This window comes from Pyrus communis, chromosome 9 (genome assembly GCF_963583255.1).
Source record: "Pyrus communis chromosome 9, drPyrComm1.1, whole genome shotgun sequence".
Taxonomy (NCBI): domain Eukaryota; kingdom Viridiplantae; phylum Streptophyta; class Magnoliopsida; order Rosales; family Rosaceae; genus Pyrus; species Pyrus communis.
The window spans coordinates 11,212,275-11,234,062 of NC_084811.1; the positions used below are offsets into that span (position 1 = coordinate 11,212,275).

Sequence of the window (21,788 nt, forward strand, 5' to 3'; positions counted from 1 at the left end):
ACATTTTGGATTGAAATAGACTTCATGTTGGTTATTCACTATCTTTTTAAGGCCCCTAATGTGGCCACTTAGTTTCTAATGGTGGATTGGAAGAATTGTCTTTAGCAACTTCGTCAAATGAGATTTATATGTACACATATTTATAGAGAAGGAAATAAGGTTGCAGATGCTTTAACTTCTTTTGGGGAAAATAGTTATACTTATTACTGGTGGTATACACTTCCAGATTTTGTAGCCTCTCCTCATGCTCATGACATTTTGTTTTGTCTTTATTATCATTTTCGTTAATTGTCTTGTCTCTGTGGGTCTTGCTTGGTCCCCCGGTTGTATTTTTTTCATTTAGTTTCATTAATATCAAATAAACTGTTGGAGAAGGGACGTGGGGGTTGTTTCTGGTTGTAATGGTCATCTCTCTTATGGGGAGGGTAGGTGGCTTGCACGTAACAATTGCCAAATCACTAATCTCTCGTCTAATCTTTCTGGAAAGAAAAATATTACTTAGTTAATCGAAAGAAAAATAAAATAAAATAGAGCCATGGACCCCCCAATCTTGTTGACCATGTCGAAAACGACTGAATGATTGGAAGCCAGCTATCAAGCCAAGTGATCGAAATTTGGGGCGTAATAAACCCTAGTTCTCTCTCTCTCTCGCGGCACAACAGAGAATTTTTGTCCAGAGTTTGTTGTTGTATTCCGTAGAATTGCAATCCTAAAAAGTTACTAATTCTAAACCTACTTGTCTTAGGTTTTTATTAATAAGGCAAATAAGAAATCCCAGACACTCAATTTCCTACAAGAAAACTAATTCTAATCCTAGTATGACTGAAACTTGCCTATTATTATAAATACAAATTAAGGGTTACGAACTTACGACCACAACAAGCAAACGCACTTCACCTTAAAAAAAACACTAAAATCCAATCTTTCTGACATAATAAACATGCAGTCTTTCAATCCCAACCAGAGTCACGACGACGACTACAATATAGTTGTGCTGGTAGAAAACACAGGCTTCCCAGATGATCAGTCGCTTCCAAAGTTTCCTCAAATTTCAATTTCTTGGCAGGTTTACAATAGCTACCATGTTACTGGCACCAACAGATCCATTCAAGACAGAGTCACAACACAAAAATTTGATATACGCTCGTTACCGTCGCAGGACACCATATCAAATATGTTAGGTAACATACAGATCCCGTTCCCATTAGATAGGCTACGATGGAAGACGCGGCGTGGTGTTAAACATTCTGAGCCACTGAACAGCATTGACGATATGATCGGCAACATATGTTGCTCGGTTAATCGGATGCTTGTTGCAGGACTACGGAAGAAGCTGGGCGTGATAGTCAAGGTTGAGAAGCAGATTAGTATCACAATTCAACAATATGATACGATGAATGAAAGAAGATACTTGGAGGAGAGCATAAGGGGTTTCTATTCTATGCTTTCACGTTCAGGTTTACTACAACAACCAGGAGATGGGGTACGTGGCCAGGTTTCAGTTACTGTTGATATTTTAAACCGGCGATCAGCTGAGATGTATTGGAATGAAATTAAGTCACGTGCAGCCGCTGCAGGGTTGATTAATGATATTAACAATGGCAATGCTAACTCTAGAGAAAATACTGGATTATTGGATGTTAATGCATTACTGGTAGAGATAAGTACGGTGATGGAGGCTGTATCGGGTGATTATCAATCGTCAAAGTCTAGGCCGAAGCCGGCAAGCAAAGCATTCGTTGAGGCCTTGGACAAGTTTATAAAAATCGATAGAGTAGATTGTGGTACTAATAGTGAATTTTGTGTGGTTTGCTTGGAGAAGATGCTGAGTGGGGAAGAAGTTACGCCCCTGTCATGCTCTCATATGTTTCATGCAAACTGTGTTGTCCAATGGTTCAAGTCGGGTCATACGTGCCCCGTGTGTAGGTTCATTTGTCCGACTGATTGAAGTGAGTTCAAAGATCCCGAGAACGTTTCCCCCATAGAGGGATTTTACCTCCTTTAAATCGTGCACTTTGTATTGCTTTTTGACTTTATGTTTCGTTGTAACTAACAAGATTTCAAAACTGTTCCAATCCTACGATCCGAATTGAGCGAATTTGTATACCATTTTATTAGTTTCAAAAAGCATCACCTAAAAACTGAAATATGTTGTGCAATCCGCCGAGTGATTCCGGTAGAGAGTCGCTTCCTCAAACCTGAAACAAGAGGAGCGACAACAACTTTACCCTTCAGAGCTAAACCTGAAACATACAAGCTGCCAACTCGAAGTTCTTAAAACTGAAGATTTTATCATTAATATTGTCGGGGTTATAAAGTTAATACTTATATGATGCTATCCATATCTTAAATTAATCTCCCTATATATGGGTTTGGAGTTCAAAAGCTTTCACGATTGACTACGTACCCCTTTGGAAAAACTCCCTCATCCAACCATGCAATATTCTCACATTTGTCCAAGTCCATGCACGTGTTTGCCCAAGTAAGGGAGTGATTTACATCCTTTACCTGAATGTTGTTTGGATGTCCCCCATCAACATTTTACCGGTGAATGAGATATAAAATACCTATTTTGGCAGGAAAATATAAATAAAGATGTAATTTTTTTAATGTCCTTCTCGGTTAGAGAGCAATCGGGTACACGAACAACATATGCAACAAGGACCTTACCGACTTTACCATCAGGATGTCACCAACAAAAAAATTGATATGAGCTAGCTACACTAACATCCTTGAAGTTCTAATTTACTTTCACATCACCCATTAACGAAGAAATTACCAAGGGAAAAATCTAAGATTAGGTACTTTTGGACTGAAGAAAGGGACAAATCTAAGGTCAGCACGTGTCATGTTTTTGCTCTGTTACAGTTACATTCGTGAGATGCCTACAAAATTCACAAGAAAAATATGGAGTTCACATCAATTCCAAAACCCTAGAATTCAAAGAGAAACACGGAACTTCCACATCACTCCAAAAGTAAACCCTAAACGTAAGAGTTTTGGAAGATCCGGACAAGAGAACATATACTCAAGTTGAGAATTGTCCGAAAATCCATTACCGTGATGTAGTACTAGTAAGCTTAACATCTAATTTTTAGTATGCAACAAGAGAGAGAGAAAAAAAATATAGTTGGTGCTTTGTGTCTGTTATCCGTACCATCTGAACTCATGGATGTTCCAGTTGCAATTTTCCTTGCATCTACTGTTTTCTTTATTGTCAACTTCATTATGAAGTTCACTTCAAGTTGGAGCTACGTTAAGTTGGTGTAAATCCAATTTCACTATGTAAAATTAAAGTTACATTGTATACATAATTTTGTTACTAGAGATGCTAGGGTTCGACATTCTTTTAAAGTGAGGGTGAGAGATCCCTTTTATAGAACAAGGGTTTATTTCCCCGCTTACATACTTAATTGGCTAAATAGCGAGGCTCAAATATTTAGTCCAATCTATGATAAAACATTGACAATAATTGTGATCCATGGAAATAAAAATTGCTGAACCAAAAGGAAAAGCATTAACAGAAGCACAACAAGAGAGTGGTGATCGAAACTTGAAGACCACAAGGCGAAGAATTACCTGTTCCAGGCAATTCATTGTTTAATTTTGGAGTGCTTTCTTCAACTCGTGTACCTTCTTCTCCTTCCCTTACTGCACATAACTTGGGGGCAGGGGCGGATGAAAATAAGGACCAAGGTGGTGGTTTTAGGACGACCTGAGTCTAGAAAATAAACATGTGAAGATCTTCTGATGACCTTCTGAATGTTTGGTACGAGTCTATTTTCTGCTTGCTAAATGTTTGATGCAATGCATGATAGGCATATCTCGACATGCTGCGTCAACAACACATAACAAATCCTCTTTATATCACTCATCAGATTACTTCGGCATATGCCAATATTTGTTGACATGTGCACAACAAGCTCATCAAGTGAATAAACTGATTTATTTTTTTTGCGTGCTTTGCGCTCTATTCCTATCTAAAAAATTTGTATTTAAACTGGGACCCCCAAAGTTCAAATCCTGGATCCGCCACCGTTTGGGGTGGTTCAAAATACACTTGTTCCTACAACTCTTCAGTAAAAAAGCATATTTTACATTTAATTGAAATATTTACCATAAATTTGAGCAGTTATTAAGGGAACCAAACGAAAAGTATCCACTCTGGCCACTGGAGCAAACACCTCCTTGTTAATAGCAACATTTTTCTTCCAACTTTGTGCAACCAATCAAGCCTTGTGCTTATCATTCTCTGCCTTCTTATTAAGCTTGGTTTTGTAGACCCAATTTACACCAATCGAATTATGAGGGTCAACAAGTAGTGGATTTTGAAGAGAAAGGGTTGAGGTTCATTACGTTGTCTATTGGAAAGAGGGGTTGCATGGAAGTTGGCCTAGGCCAGGTTTCACCATCTGTAGTGACATATGGTGCTCCTTGCATTTGTAGGGCGTCTACTAGAGTTTACTTGGAACATGCCACCCAATGTGGGAGAAATTGATCTCACTAAGGATCAGGCATCCTTCAAGAAGGCCTACCCTTTGGTTGGGCATGCTAAGCCTAGCTTACCTGCTATTGTAGTGTGCCAATAGTGTAATTGTGAGTTGGTTGGTACGTCGTCATGCTCAAAACCGATCAGCTTTGAGTTTACTGGTGTTTTGCCTCTCTGTTGATAAAAATAATTAATAAAAATTCTAATAATAGAAAGAACAACAATATAATTTTTTCAAGCTCCTTGTTTAGATTGATCTTTCTACGTTATTCTATAGTCAATCTCACATCATACTTTTACCACACATGAAAAAGTATCGATGACCAAAACAAAGAAAATAAAAGAGTAATAATGAAATATTGTTGTGAAATTTAGTGTGAATGCCACACATGTGATTGCACAAGCAAGCAAACCAAAATAGACTTTGGTGGCAACCTTTAAGAGTTTTAGGTGAAAAAATCTTAGGAAGGTAAATTGTTCTTTATGTATGTAAGGTTGTGTCGGATCAAAATCCTATATATAGAGGTATGTTTGTGATCTCATTACAACACACATGATCAAGAGCGAAAGTAACAATACCAATAACCCTCCACTCTCTTTAGCAACATTTTTTTATGTGATACAATTACGAAAATAAACAATGTGATACATTGCATCCGTTCCATTTTTATCTTCAGCAAAGGTTGTCTCTCTCTCACTTTTGCCTATTTATAACAAGTATAACTTCGTTTGATAGTGGAAATAAGCTGAAATTTAGTTAGGTTCGATGGAAGTAAGGGGCAGAAGCAGTCACAATTTGGATTAATAAACAAGTCAACCATACCAATCAAAATTAATCATCATGAGGGATGACGTCTAGAAAACTTTAGGAATGTCAATTTGCAGCAATATATGAAGAGACAAAGATGATCCTGTAATTGACGATAAGAAAGTGCAAGAGACATAATCATACCCGTCGGTATTTAACATGTCCAATAAAATTTCATATTGGATTCTCAACCCCCCATGCGGCAATGGTATTAGAATATAAGGCTTAAAAAGTTCTTGCAGAATCTAATACTAGCTTATAGTTATCCCTCGCATATAAAATAATAACACACACACACTTAATTTCGACAGTACGAAAAAAATTTATTGATATGAAAAAAAAAAAAATCACACTTAATTACGAAACATAATGATCATTCCCATCTTCATGTGGAGGATTTCATGACACCGACCAAATCTTAAGTCAACCACACAACAACATGTGGAAGTCTCTTTGATATAAACGTCCTGGTGTTGATGTACCACTTTACTTAATTATGTTTGCTCTCTATAATGTGGCATGTTAACAGGTTAGCAACTAGTTTTACCCAAAAAACCGATAAGATGGTAAATGTTAGTCTAGCAATTTCTTACAAGACTCTGTAAACTTGAACAAAACAACACGAAAATAAGAAATTTTGGGTATGACACAAATGTCACGACATGATCTGTTAAGATAACATGATTGACACGAAAACGACACACACATGAATAATGCAACCCGTTTTCCAGGTTTACTCATTAAGTCTAGAATTTCCTTGTGCGAGTCGTTAACCTGACATGAAATAACAAACTTCAGATTAAAACATCAAGATAATAAGTTTGACACGATACAATTTATTATTAAAAAGAGTATGATATGAAAATGACAAACACGACTATATCAAGCGGGATACAAAACACGAAAAAGGATTTGCTAGGGATCCTGCAATCGTGTCCATTTATCGTGCATCGTGCGGTCATTTTTCGTTAGGTACATTTATATTTGAATTTTAAATTTTAAATTTTAAATAATTTTTTACCGCATGATATACGATGAACGAACAAGATTACAAAATCCCTATGATCCTTAAGAAAAGAATCCAGCGTTGATCATTTTCCACAAAACACATGTAAAAGAGAAAAAAACAATTAACTAATAAAACGTCCGGTACTCCCACGTGGCTATCCTTACATGTGGAGTCAAATTCGCTTCCCTTCCCTTTCCGTTTCCTTCTTTTCTTCTCCGTCTCTCCTCTCTTCTCTGCAGTTCCTCTCTCTCCAATGGCCGAAACCTCTGCTGCTCTCCGCTTCTCACCCTTCTCTTCCCTCTCCTCCTTCACTCGCGCCAAGGACTCCTCTTTCTCTTCCTTCTCCGCTGCTTTCCCTCCAAAATCTCCAAATTCCCACCCTTGCCCCTCCCGCCTTCTCCGGTTTCCCGCCAAATCGTCCTCCGATTCGTCCAATTCCTTACCCGACGATCTCTTCGGCTTCTTTCCTTGGTCCAATGACTCCGGTAGGTACCCTTGTTCAATCCCCCGTACATCGTATCCATATGTAATTAAACAGTATCATTTCCATGCTAATAAGGGTTAAATTTAACATTTCCTGATTACTTTTACTGTCTGATCTTTTGATTTTTTTTATGATTATTTTTTTACTGTTTGTGATCATATTTGGCAGAAATTGAATGGGTTCCTGAGGAGAGAGTCACATTGTTCACTTGTGATGGGCTAATTCAGATTGGAGGCTCCATGGTCCCTCGACGTATCACTTCTTCGAATGTATGTTTTCTCCATATTTATCCTTATGATTTTGTATTAACAGATAATTTATCCCTACTAAAATTTTACTTTTCATCTATTAAGCCTCGTTTGGTTTCTAAGATTCGATTTGATTAGATAAATTATGTTGAATGAAAACATGGATGTAAACTTACACAGTTTGTTAAGTTGAAGGAAATTTATCCCTCATGGTACTAATATTTTTGTTACAATCGGAAGGATAAGTTTCCTTAATGACTAATGCATCTTCTACCTTCAACTTGACAAAGTTTGGAAGTTGTATCCACTTCTTCCTTCTAACATAAATTGAATCTAGGGAGTTGTCGAATCCATTCCAATCCTAATACCGAATGAGGTCTAATATTACGTATGGATTATAATTAGTATGAAAGATCTAGCTTTTTTTTTTTCTCTCTATCATTTTGGACCCCATTTTTTGTACTGAGTTTGTTTGTTAAATGATCTAATTGTGTGTGTATGCTTGGCAGAAGAAGGAAGGGAGGTCGAAGACTACTCAAAGATTTCAGAGATTTCAAGAGAGTGATTACATGGACACAGAGCAGAGTTTGTGCCTGGGTGCACTGTTTGATATTGCAGCTACAAATGTAAACAACCCTTATGCTGTTATTTGTATTATTTAATTCGCCATTTGATTGCCGTGCGCTTTCACTTTGTCTTATGTATGTGATAATTTGTCATTCTAGGGCCTTGACATGGGCAGGAGACTCTGTATCTTTGGCTTTTGCCGTTCCATAGAGATGCTTAGCGATGTCGTGGAAGACACTGTGTTGGAACATGGCGGAGAGGTATGTTATGTTAACATGTTATAAATATTTTACCATTTCATTCTTTTTCCCTTTCAGAATCATTTTGTTATGTCGATAGTTGTCAAGAGCGAAAGCTACATGTTTGTTTGCAATACCCTGGCTACGTTTTCATAGCCTAGTGGTCTAATTACAAGAATCATTACGGAGACATTCAGGCTCCGAAAACTCATTCATGTTTTATGATCTAAGATCTGCATTGATATCACCAGTGAAAAAAATGGATTTATTTGTTTCTGGTGTGGTTCTGTTGAATTCTTTATTTATTTACTCTAGTTCTTAGTTTCTCACTTCCAAGTACATGTTTTATTTCCAGTGATAGAAATAGATAGCTGTAAATTCAATGTCTGATAAAGAGATGGACTGCACATATGTTGGTCCAAAGTGTGTTAGGCTTGTTTTGTCTATTAAATTTCACTGCAAAAATTTTATTGTATTCAATTGTATGGGCCATTGACAATTGTCCAGTGACCGGCCAGGTAGGGGTAATCACTTTCCATTCTGACTGGAGCGAAGGGAAACAGACATGTTTAATTCCCTAAATTGTTTTCTTTGGAGAAAATTTGGTTAATGTTAAAGATATTTAAAATTGCTGACTTGGCACTCGTTAATATCTTTAGAACCTAAGCTACGGTCCCCTATAGCAATGTTGCTCAAAGGGGCTGTTCTCTGCTGATGCGTCTCCAGATGCAGAAGTATACAAGTTTTGTGGCAAGCCAGCTTGCTCTTACCGAGTAGCCATTCTCTGTGGAGGGTAGGGCCAAAAAGAAAGCGATAAACCTTGTCAATAATGCAAAACTTCCCATCAGGACAAACCACACTATAACAACCATTAGCAGTTATAAGTTAGATGGCATGCTAAAGAGTTGCAAATCAGGAGGGCCGATACTGCTACATTCATCTCTCAAGAACCTCCTTACCTGTGGCGTGGGTTGGTCAAGATGGCGTGCATCACCTGTACGGTGATGGTGGCTCCATATGGAGAAGTTAATTTTGCCATTAGACTCGGAAAGTGCTGAATCCATTTGTAGTTGGTCTATAAAAAGAAGCTTTGAGACTATGGAAGAATAACGTAAAAATTTACTTCTTGAACTACTAAACAAAACTAGACTCCTGAGCTGAATTGGCCACTCCTTGAGAAGGAATGAACGATGGAAGCACTTCAACAATAACACGACAAAGAGAGATGAGAGCACGACAGTAGAACGAGCTTAGAATCTGGGGACGAGAAAAGAAAATGAAGTAATAAAGAAATATAGAACTAGGGTAGAAAAGTTGAAATGTTATTTTGAACAGGTGAAATGGTTCCAGACCCAAAAGAGAAGGTTATGGTTGGCTCTAGTAGCTGGATCGGAAGCAAGAGTTCTGCCTACGATAGGAAAGAGTCATCCTAGTAGACATATTTCTCCCCTCCAGGGCTGGTCATTGTCTCTTCTTGTCTCTTAGATGTTTATGTTGTGCGTTTCATTGTGATTAAATTCTCTTATGTTGCCAGGTGCCAACTGATAATTTTGGTAGAATGCCGGGTCTCTGAAGACTCAAGTCCCAAATAAAGTTTTTGTTTATAGATTTCTGGTTTTTTCAATTCCAGGTTGTTGCTGCAGAGAAGGCGATGAAAGGTGGTTTGCATGAAAAGCTAAGAATGACGGTTGCAGTGCCGTTACTTTGGGGGGTTCCTCCTGCCGCCGAAACACTTCACCTTGCCGTAAAGAGTGGTGGAGGAATTGTAGACAAAGTTTATTGGCAATGGGATTTCTTGTGAAAAAAAAAAAGATTAGCATCCCTTCCTAACCATTATTTGTGCATGTTGTACATAATATTGCTGTATTCCCCCCATATGTACAATACCAAATTGTTGTATTCCAAATCAAATCAGCCTCCTCCAATGTCATTATCTCATGAATTACTAGCTTTTGACTCTTCCATTTGGCTACATTAAACAACTTCTCCATCAAAAAATTGATGGCGAGCGACTTACATGGCAATGGGGCACTGCAATTGTGATGTTCTACGTTAATCATGCAATGTCATTAGAGAGAACTTTATATGAAGCGTTGTGTCATTGTGCAAGACGCGCATATTGTGGTGTATTTGTGTCATGTAAGATGTGTTCGAACCGATGAAGGCCTGTATTAGGCTTGGCAATTCCTGACACGACCCGATAACCCGACACGATACGACACGAAATTAACAGGTGCACGGGTCGACACGATAACAAATCGGGTTGTTATCAGGTAACCCGATAAGCATGTTAAGATAACGGGTTGATTCGGGTATACACGTGGGTAACACGATACACGATAAGCAGAATATTATTTTTCTAATTTTATAACCCTAAAAGAATTCTGTAATAATTATATATATATATATATATATATATATATAATCCTTCATATCTTCTTCGTTTTTCAACCAAATTTCACAAAATTGGTACCAAAATGAAGCTTACAACGAGATGAACAAATCCATACCACTTTCAAGTGCTAAAACACACGGAATCTCTCCGGGAAAACACCACCAACTCCGGCCAACCTTGTAACTCACGATCCAAACGTCCAAAACCTTCAAACGAACCACCCCGAGCCTCCTAAGGACCTCACTAAGCTTCCTACAAGCTTGAAATTCTCAAAAAACACAAGAATTAACGTGTGCATAAATAATGACAAAATCGGGGTATCCTGAGTTCGACGTGGAAACGAAGGTATCCTTACCTGAAATGGGTATGGTTGAACTTTTACGGACCTCACGAGCAAGAATATATACTTTGTTTCCTCGATCTGTGAAGATTTGGAGGGTTTTGGGGTGTGTCCGTACAAATGGGATAGGAAATAGGGGAGAGAAAGGCTCGGGATAAGGGGGTGCAGGGCAGGGAAAGGTGAGGGTGTGTGTGGGGAAATGTGTGTGGTCCACAACCAGCCAACAACAATCCAAAAACAACCACACAACGAAAAATCACACTAGGGGCAAAATCGTCATTTCACCCTTACGGTTTGAAAATTCCAGAACGGGCTATCACATGCATTCATTGATTTGATTTCATAATTGATAATTCCATTCCATTCCCTCCAGTGCCGCCCTTTTTGAAGAAAAAGGGAGGGAAAATGAAAATGATAAGAAAAGTTGAAAAGGAAACAAAAAAGAGAGGGAATTAGGGAAAGATGGGTAGGCACCGTAGGCTGTTGGAGGAAAAAGTGAAAATTATAAGAAAAGTTGAAAAGGAAACAAAAAAGAGAGGGAAAAATGAAAATTAATAGAAGTGGTGAGAATTTTTTTTTTTTTTTTTTTTTAAGTTATTAACTTTTTATCACATATATGACATATCTCACTATTTTTATAATGACTCACGTGGTGTACTACTCCGTATACCAATCAATTATATGTACAAAATAAATAGATTTAAATCTACTTAATAAACACACACACACACACACACACACACACACACACCCCATTGAACTTGATGGGATACGAATTCTTCGAAACTAATTTCAATGATCCCAACCGTCAAACTTGTTTGTATATACTTCAAGATCACATCAGCAAAAAATAGCAAAAAACAAACATTCAGATATCAAGTAACGAGAGAAAGCTTTTCGACGGTTATAAACGAAAAATCACGATTTAACGGTTATTTTAACTTCGATTTTGATGATTTTTTTACAGCTACACTCATTGACTCTATATGAATACAATGAATGAATTTGATCTTCATTTTAAAATATTTACACAAGTGGATACCACAAAATCTTATGTTATACATGATGAAAGTATAAATAAACTCTAAGTGTTAGTCAATCTATTGTTTTTATGGGATACGAATTCTCCGAAACTAATTTCAACGATCCCAACCGTCAAACTTGTTTGTATATGCTTTGAGATCACATCAGCAAAAAATCACAAAAAAGAAACATTCAGAGATCAAGTAACGGGACAAAGCTTTTCGACGGTTATAAACAAAAAATCACGATTTAACGGTTATTTTAACTCCAATTTTGATGATTTTTACAGCTACACTCCTTGATCCTATATGAATACAACGAATAAATTCGATCTTCAATTTAAAATATTTACACAAGTGAATACCACAAAATCTTATGTTATACTTAGTGAAAGTATAAATAAACTCTAAGTGTTAGTCAATCTATCGTTTTGATGGGATATGAATTATTCGAAACTAATTTCAACGATCCCAACTGTCAAACTTGTTTGTATATGCTTCGAGATCACATCAGCAAAATATCACCAAAAAAAAACATTCAGAGATCAAGTAATAGGACAAAACTTTTCGACGGTTATAAACGAAAAATCACGATTTAATGGTTATTTTAACTCCGATTTCGATGATTTTTTACAACTACACTCCTTGACCCTATATGAATACAATGAATGAATTCGATATTCAATTTAAAATATTTACACAAGTGGATACCACAAAATCTTATATTATACTTAATGAAAGTATCAATAAACTCTAAGTGTTAGTCAATCTATCGTTTTGATGGGATACAAATTCTCCGAAACTAATTTCAACAATCATAACCGTTAAACTTGTTTGTATATGCTTCGAGATCACATTAGCAAAAAATCACAAAAAACAAACATTCAGAGATCAAGTAACGAGACAAAACGTTTCCACGATTATAAGTGAAAAATCACGATTTAACGGTTATTTTAACTCTGATTTTGATGATTTTTTACAGTTACACTCCTTGACCCTATATGAATATCATGAATGAACTCGATCTTCAATTTAAAATATTTACACTAGTGGATACCACAAAATCTTATGTTATACTTAATGAAAGTATAAATAAACTCTAAGTGTTAGTGAATCTATTGTTTTGATAGGATACGCATTCTATGAAACTAGTTTCAACGATCCAACCGTCAAACATGTTTGTATATGCTTCAAGATCGCATACGTCAAAAATTTCAAAAAAAAAAACATTCAGAGATCAAGTAACGGCCCAAAACGTTTCGACGGTTATCAACGAAAAATCACGATTTAACGGTTATTTTAACTCTGATTTTGATGATTTTTTACAACTACACTCCTTGACCCTATATGAATACAATGAATTAATTCGATCTTCAATTTAAAATATTTACACAAGTGGATACCACAAAATCTTATGTTATGTTTAATGAAAGTATAAATAAACTCTAAGTGTTAGTGAATCTATTGTTTTGATAGGATACGCATTTTACGAAACTAGTTTCAACGATCCAACTATCGAGCATGTTTGTATATGCTTCGAGATTGCATACGCCAAAAATTTCAAAAAACAAACATTCAGAGATCAAGTAACGAGACTAAACTTTTTTACGGTTATCAACGAAAAATCACGATTTAACGGTTATTTTAACTCCCATTTTAATGATTTTTTACAGCTACACTCTTTGACCCTATATGAATATCATGAATGAACTCGATCTTCAATTTAAAATATTTACACTAGTGGATTCCACAAAATCTTATGTTATAATTAATGAAAGTATGAATTAACTTTTAAGTGTTAGTGAATTTATGATTTTAATGGGATACGCATTCTACAAAACTAATTTCAATGATCTAATCGTCAAACATGTTTGTATATACTTCGAGATCACATAAACCAAAAATTGCAAAAAACAAACATTCAGATATCAAGTAACGGGACAAAAGTTTTCGACGGTTATCATTGAAAAATCATGATTTAATGAATATTTATACTCCGATTTTGATGATTTTTTACAGCCACACTCCTTGACCCTATGTGAATGCAATGAATGAATTCGATCTTCAATTTAAAATATTTACACTAGTGGATACTATAAAATCTTATATTATACTTAATGAAATTATAAATAAACTCTTAAGTGTTAGTGAATCTATCATTTTGATGGGATACGCATTCTACAAAATTAATTTCAACGATCCAGCTATCAAAGTTGTTTGTATATGCTTCAAGATCGTATACGCTAAAAATCGCAAAAAAGAAACATTCAGAGATCAAGTAAAGGGACAAAACCTTTCGACGGTTATCAATGAAAAATCACGATTTAATGGTTATTTTAACTTCGATTTTGATGATTTTTTACAGCTACACTCATTAACCCTATACAAATACGATGACTAAACTCGATCTTCAATTTAAAATATTTACACAAGTGGATACCACAAAATCTTATGTTATGCTTAATGAAACTATGAATAAATTCTTAAGTGTTAGTGAATCTATTGTTTTGATGAGATACACATTCTATGAAACTAATTTCAACGATCCAACCGTCAAACATGTTTGTATATACTTTGAGATCACATATGCCAAAAATTTCAAAAAACAAACATTCAGAGATCAAGTAATGGGACAAAACTTTTTGATGATTATCAACGAAAAATCACGATTTAATGGTTATTTTAACTCCGATTTTGATGACTTTTTTACAACTACAGTCCTTGACCCTATATGAATACAATGAATGAATTCGATCTTCAATTTAAAATATTTACCTTAGTAGATACCACAAAATCTTATGTTATACTTAATGAAAGTATAAATAAACTCCAAATGTTAGTGAATCTATTGTTTTGATGGGATACGCATTCTACGAAAATAATTTCAATGATCCAACCGTCAAACTTGTTTGTATATGTTTCAAGATCGCATACGCCAAAAATTGCAAAAACCAAACATTCAGAGATGAATTCGATCTTCAATTTAAAATATTTATACTATTGGATACCACAAAATCTTATGTCATGATGATCGATGAAAATTGAGAATTTTGTAAAAGGAATAACATGCAAGCTTTGAGTTCCATTGGTAAGGTTTAAGCTTTTGAGAAAGGCTTCACAACCTTGAAAACAAAAACTCTTTCATTTTGCATATCCTTGCACGTTTAATATTTTGTAATAGATTAGTAGTGTATAGGCGTTTGTTTATTAAGCTCTTATTTTCAAGTGTAGATGTAGTACTTAAACGATAAATGTGTTTTAATGTTTTGAAGTAATATTTATGTGGCAATATGTGGTATGTGCAAATTTAAGGAAAAAAAAAAACATTTTTCTTAACGGGTCATAACGGGTCGGGTCACTTTACCTGTTGGGTAAAGTGATCCGACCTGTTAAGGATCCGTTAAGATAACGGGTGTGACACGATACGACCCGTTAAAATAACAGGTGTTACACGAAAACGACACGAACACGACAAACACGACCTGTTTGCCAGGCCTAGCCTGTATAATGCCTATATTAAATATTAAGATGACCGGGCAAGCTCTGGATGAAGGGCACGTTTTGCAACTTTGGTCATGAAGGTCAATGCAAATTTTATACTTCAAAACCTCTTTTGTGATCATAAAAGGTTTTTCTTTTTAGAACGAAAGTAATGTAATGAAAGCTATATTTTGAGGAGAACGAAATTGAACAAAAGATTACAGACCCCACTAAATCTTTTCAACTTTAATTTGAGATTCAGTTTAAACATTTCATTAAAAAGGTTAATCAAGCAATTTTGGCCCCTTCTATTTTGGCTTTTAAAATAAGGTGCTTTATTAGCGTGCAAAATCAAGCATATGAGGTTGCATCACATTTGTGGTGGATTGCCTTGATGATTATAATATTTACGCTCATCTCACTGTTTGTTTGCAGGGTTCAAACCCACTTCCATGTCTCAAAGTAGTATAGGGTAGAAATATCAGTTGTAATACAAAAATTAATAAAAACCATATGTGGATATATTTGATTACGAAAGACTATCATGGCTAATATGCATAATAGGTAGTAGGGGTGCAAGTTTGATTAGAATTTCTGTCTCCGAATATGAAATTTTTCTATCCGAATGAGAGACATTGAGATTCAAAAGATTTCGAATTTTGATCTGAATTTTTACGAAATATTTTAAAATTTCACTAAATAAACTATAAGAAAAATATAGAATTTTTTTTGAAAATTTTATCATAACAAGTTTGAAATATTTCACCAAAATTCAATACTAATGCAATCTTCATTTCGACGGTCATATGATGATTGTATAAATACATATACTCATACGAGTTAATCTAAACTCGTGATTGTGATTGTAAATAAATGTTGGTATTGTAGTCAAATTATAAAAAAGAACAATGAATTGTATATACAAAAAAAGTAGGAAAATATGCAAAAATTTGTAAAATACATAAACCACGAATAATGTTCCGAAAATTTTGGATTACTCTGATTCCTAAAATTTTGAATTTAAAAATATTCCAATATGATATGAAATTTTTGAAATAGATTTGGACTTGTTTCCGATTTTTCGGAAATTAAGTATTAACGCCCCACCACCACACCCTACCATTTATGCAACCACCACCATCACCATCTTCAGAGTGGCGGCTCTAGGATTTCAAGATCGGGGGTTCCCAAGATAAAAGTTCAAAAAAAAAAAAAAAAAATAAATATATATATATATATATATATATATATTAGACTAGTTTGGTTCCATAACTCTATTTTTTTTTATTGAATTTGGTTCATTAAATAATCAAAATTAATCAACCACATCAAGTGGCCTAGTGGTAAGGGCGCAGAGAAAGCTGAAATGCCTCTGTGAGTCTTCTAGGCCCCTAGAAGGGGTGAATAACCGTGGCTTGCAACTAGTTGTCCCACTTTTAAAAAATAAAATAATAATAATCAAGATTAATCTCAAAGGTAATAAAACCAACAAATTCTCCTCAGCAACATAATCATCAATTAATGACTCTACAAAGATGAAATTTGTTAATGTAACATATATATTACAATTGGGAGTTGAGACTAGAGTATAGAAGTAAAAAAATTAAATGAATTTGGAAGAAATAAATTTAGGCAGCTAGAGGTGGTGGAACGGCAAATGGTGCTAGGGGATAGGGTAACTTGAGTTTAAAGTTGGGAGGTTGCGACTATTTGGAGAATTAAAATAAAAATTAGAAACCTCTTCTTCTTTGTTATAAGCATTGCTGCATGCACATCCATGGAGGCAACAAGCCTCTCCGTTGAACTTGCCCAAATAGTTGGAGGGTCCCAAAGATCGATCACAAGTATTTCTTCGAACTTCCAGAGGGTCCCGGAACCTCCCAGATCCCTATATGGATCCGCCCAATCTTCACCACCATTTCAATCGCCATAAACCATCCACTATCATTGCTATACTATCATCACTCCGCACCATCGTCGTCCGCGACGCCACACACACCCACCCACCCCACCACCATATAAATGTAACTCGATAGATTTTTTTTACTAAATTGTTTATTACACAAAACTTTGAAAAATCATGTCCCTTATAGTAACTATATACAACTATTACAGTTTTACATCAAATTTAACAAAACACCATGACACTACTTTTCCTCATATAGCACTGAGAAATACATTATCAAATGTTTAACTGCTAGCTGATTATTCTCAAAGTATAAAAAAAATATATAAAGAGCTCTAACATTAATAAACTGGCTCTACGTTAGGTCAACGGTTCAACACCATTCAGTGGATCTAAAGAAATTGGTCCACTCTTACTTAACTATTGCAGTTTTACATTACAATTAACGAAACATTATGACACAACATTTCCCGCTCGTAGCACTGTTAAAAATACAATTTACCAAGTGTTTAACTGCTAGTTGATTATTATCAAAACACAACATAATTATATATTATTTTGCACGTGGTCCAACATCCTAGTGGATAGGGTGTTGTGTTTCTACCTATGCTTTCCAAGTTTCGCTCTGAGTTTCTACTGATGCTTCATGAGTTCAAAACTCTCATTCTCTAAATAATTGTATAGTTTCATGTTATTTCCTCACTCATCTTTATATATAGGGATGTGATATCCACACACTTTTTTTTACTTCTCACACACCTTTCTAATTTTCGGCCGTCGGATCGGATGAATTGAAAAAGATCAAAGGACAGAAATTAACAAAGGGTGTGTGAGAAGTAAAATGAGATGTATGGATAGCACACCCCTATATATAAAGCCAACAACCCCTTTTGGAGTCACAAGTTTCACCAAAATATTTTGGACAAAAATGCCCCCAAAACAAAAAACCAACTCAAAATAATGCACCTAATAATGTAGGGGTATTTTCATCATTTAAACAGTGTTTTTTATTAATTAATTCTTTTTGTACAATTCTTTTTTTAATTAGTACCTCACAATAAGCTAGCAATAATGTGATTCAATAAGTTGTTCCTTAAATATTATTTTCTCGATTTTTAAACAAGTTCAAAACATCTTAAGAGGCGTAGAATGTTTGTTTATAAAAAAAAAAGTCTTTCGCATGCGTATGATAATGTGATTAAATTAGTTGTCAAACGATTTTTTTTTTTTTTTGAACAAGCGATATTATCTACATTAATGAGGAGGGGGTAGGCTTAGCCTCACAATGAGTTATAAATAATGTGATTCAATCAGTTGTCGATTTTTTCTATTCTTAATGTAAATTCAATAGAATGTAGATGGAAATTGAAAGACCGATTTTATAATGTGAATTCAGTTGCTTTGATTGGTTTGTGAGGGGTTTTTTCTAGCATGATCTAAGATTATTCATTTACTTCAAATATTTGACTTTCCTTTTGTCAATTCACACATATAAATACATTTAAAACGTGTAAGTCTCGCGTAGCACGCTGTAATTCAAAAAATGTCTTCTGCACGCATGTGAGCGCATGCATGAAGGCTAGTTAATAAGAAGAAAAAAAAAAGCTCCCAACATTGTGTTAGCCACCCACACTTAATAGACAAACTAGCCTTCATGCACACGCTCATGCGCGTGCAGAAGACATTTTTTTTATCATGGTGTGCTACGCGCGACTTACACATCTTAAATGTATTTATATGCGTAAATTGACAAAAGGAAAGAAATAAATGAATAAACTTAGATCATGCTAGAAGAAACTCTTATAAGTCAATTAAAGCAGCTGAATTCTTATAAGCCCATTGTAAGGCTAAGCCCACCCCCCTCCCCCTTAGTGTAGATAATATCGTTTATTAAAAAAAAAAATCATTTGATAACTAATTTAATCACATTATTATCCACATGCGAAAGACCCTTTTTATAACCGGCATTACACACCTCTTAAGATGTTTTGAACGTGTTTAAAAATAGAGAAAATAATATTTAATAAATAACTAATTGAATCACATTACCTATTGTGAGGCTAAGCCCACCACTTCCCCCTTAGCGTAGATAATATAATTTGTTTAAAAAAAAAAAAACAATCATTTGACAATTAATTTAATCATATTATTATCCGTGTGCTAAAGATTTTTTTTTTATAATTTGCATTACACGCCTCTTAAGATGTTTTGAACGTGTTTAAAAATAGAGAAACTGAATCACATTATTGCTAACCTATTGTGAGGCACTAATTATAAAAAAAATCAGCACAAAAAAATAATTATTAAAAAAACACTGTTAAAATAATGAAAATGTCCCTGTCTTATTTGATGCGATATTTTGGGATGCCTTTGAAGGTTTTTGTCTTGGGGCATTTTTGTCCAAATATTTTTGTTAAAATTTGGAGACACCAAAAACACTATTTACCTTTGTGTTGACTTTATATATAGAAGAACAACTACAGTGCTCATGTTTCTTTAATACAACGATGTAAGTATACTAATAGGTGGAGACTTTTGGTTAAACCGTACACTTCAATTAAAATTCTTAATTTCGTCGTTGCTTCCAGTATCTAGGCCTTAAAGAACAAAGAAATGGAAAAGAAGAAACAGTGACATATATCAACAATTTGTATAATAACAGACCCCTAATCAGATGACAAAATTCTGTATGACTGTTTAAAATCGAGCCATTGGCCAAACAAAGCTCAAGTTAAGAACTGATTAGAAGGGAACTAAGACTAGTAGATTTGTAATATCTATTTGCATATGGGCTATGCACAACAGACTGGTCGTAAGCCACATAACCCTCTCTATACAAACGGAATAGGATCCGGATCCTAAGAATTTTGGAGATCACTTGATCGTGTCCGTTCATCTATCATTTTTCGATTAAAAATTATTTTAAATTTTTATTTAAAATTAAATACAAATAGTATCTGATGAAAATTAATTTCACAATGTATGATGAACATACATAATCAAATATTCTCTTGAATTCTTATAAAGAAAATCCAGAGAGAATCCTCATTCTATACAAACGTCCAAAACTCCAGATTAATTTAAAGAAATTTTTTTGCAAAAGGTTACCTAGAAATTTCGTGGGTCAGTTTAGTTGGTGCCGCAACTTCTACCTTTTTCCCTCCACTGGAAAAGACAGTCCTGATAAGAAACCTTTCTCCATTGCTTTAGAGACAATTATAATTGTTTAATCCCATTTATATAATGCCTATAGCTGGCAAAACACATTAGTCTAATCTTCTAGCAGAAAACAGACAAAACATATGTTGGAAGAGGTCAATGCAAATTATGCAATGCATTTATCTTCGACATTGCTTTCTGTCTTTCTTATGGAAAACAAACCAGCAAAACCCTTCAAGCCTCCCCAAAGGCATTATCAAGTTCCCTTTAATAATCCCTGCTCTATTGGAGAACCTTAGCTATTTTTAGTTGTGTATTATCCATCATGATGAGAAAGATAGACATAAAAAGATATACAACTAGTTATACGCTAGACTCTATGATAATTACTTCGCAAGTTCAATTTGTTTATGAGACAAGAATTTTGTACATTTTTCTCATTCTATACACTTTTGTTTATTTTTGTCTTTTAAAGTAACAAAAAAAAAACATAAAAATTTTAAAGGAGAAGTATAATTTGGGAATTACCTTCCTTTGTTCATCATTTACGTGTTTTTGTTTTTTGTTTTTTGTTTTAATTCAAGGATGGATCTTCCCCTCTCACTACCTCATAAGTCTTAATCAAAAGTGTTATCAATTATTGACACCCACCTCACATGTTATTTGCCTACAATTAATTAATTAATAAACCATTGAAAAGACAGATAACTCTCCACGACAATATGCTTGCTTAACAGCAGCCTATGATTTAAAAAATCATGGTTTAAAATTTAAATTATGTTTAAGCCTTAACCCCATGGCATAATCAGCTCTACTTCCAAGGCCTCCAAAGAAAATTAGTTGTCCTATTTGCTCCCATGCCCAAAATCCTGACCATAATTTGATGACTTTTTCAACAAAATTTAAGGAAAAAAAAATACAAGATGGAATTTGTTAAATAATTAGCACTAGTTATTATCGACCATGCCACATTATCATGTTACGTGTGCCGTTGGCAGTGCATAAACAAGGAACTGACGTAACTGATGACGCCAATGAGATTTGCGTTTTGGCTTAATATGCCTGCCTTCCGTTCTATAATATTGTTGGTTCTATAAATTATTAGGACTGAGATTGGGATTAACTTCCAAGTTATTTTTAATTTTTAAAGGATAATGTTATCCACACACTTATTTTTATTTTTCACATGATTCTCTAAATTTCTGACAATCGGAAATTGAAGAGTATTAATGACCAAACATTAGCAAAGCCGTGTGAAAAGTACAAAATGGATGTGTGAATAACACTATCCTTCTTAAACTCTAACATGAAATTTAAGAGCATCTCAATTGGGCTGCCTATATGAGCTCCTAGCTCAATTTTAAAGAGGTTTAGAAAAAACTCTATCTCCAACGCCCTATTCACCTCTTAAGATAGAGAGTCTCCTTGGAGGTCCGAAATATAGGAGTGAGAAAGAAGTTTCTAGCGTTAATTACTAATGTTTTAATGATATTTCAAATAAGAATGCTACCTATTGGTCCACAATCGTTATCTCTCTAAACTAGAGAGTATGATTGGAGTAGAACTTTTTCTTTTCATTTTAGTTACAAAAATAAAGAGCATAATTGGAAATGTTGTAAACACTAAATAATTAAAAACTCTT

General features: G+C 34.7%; 1 protein-coding gene across 1 annotated transcript; it reads left to right on the forward strand.

Moving 5' to 3' along the window:
• Positions 1-6,468: 6,468 nt before the first annotated feature.
• Positions 6,469-9,777, forward strand: LOC137745402 (uncharacterized). Its single transcript, XM_068485354.1, has 5 exons — positions 6,469-6,791; positions 6,959-7,059; positions 7,548-7,664; positions 7,764-7,865; positions 9,475-9,777. Exons 1-5 carry the CDS (start codon positions 6,560-6,562, stop codon positions 9,643-9,645), a joined length of 723 nt encoding a protein of 240 aa, XP_068341455.1. The 5' UTR covers positions 6,469-6,559; the 3' UTR covers positions 9,646-9,777.
• Positions 9,778-21,788: the final 12,011 nt, after the last annotated feature.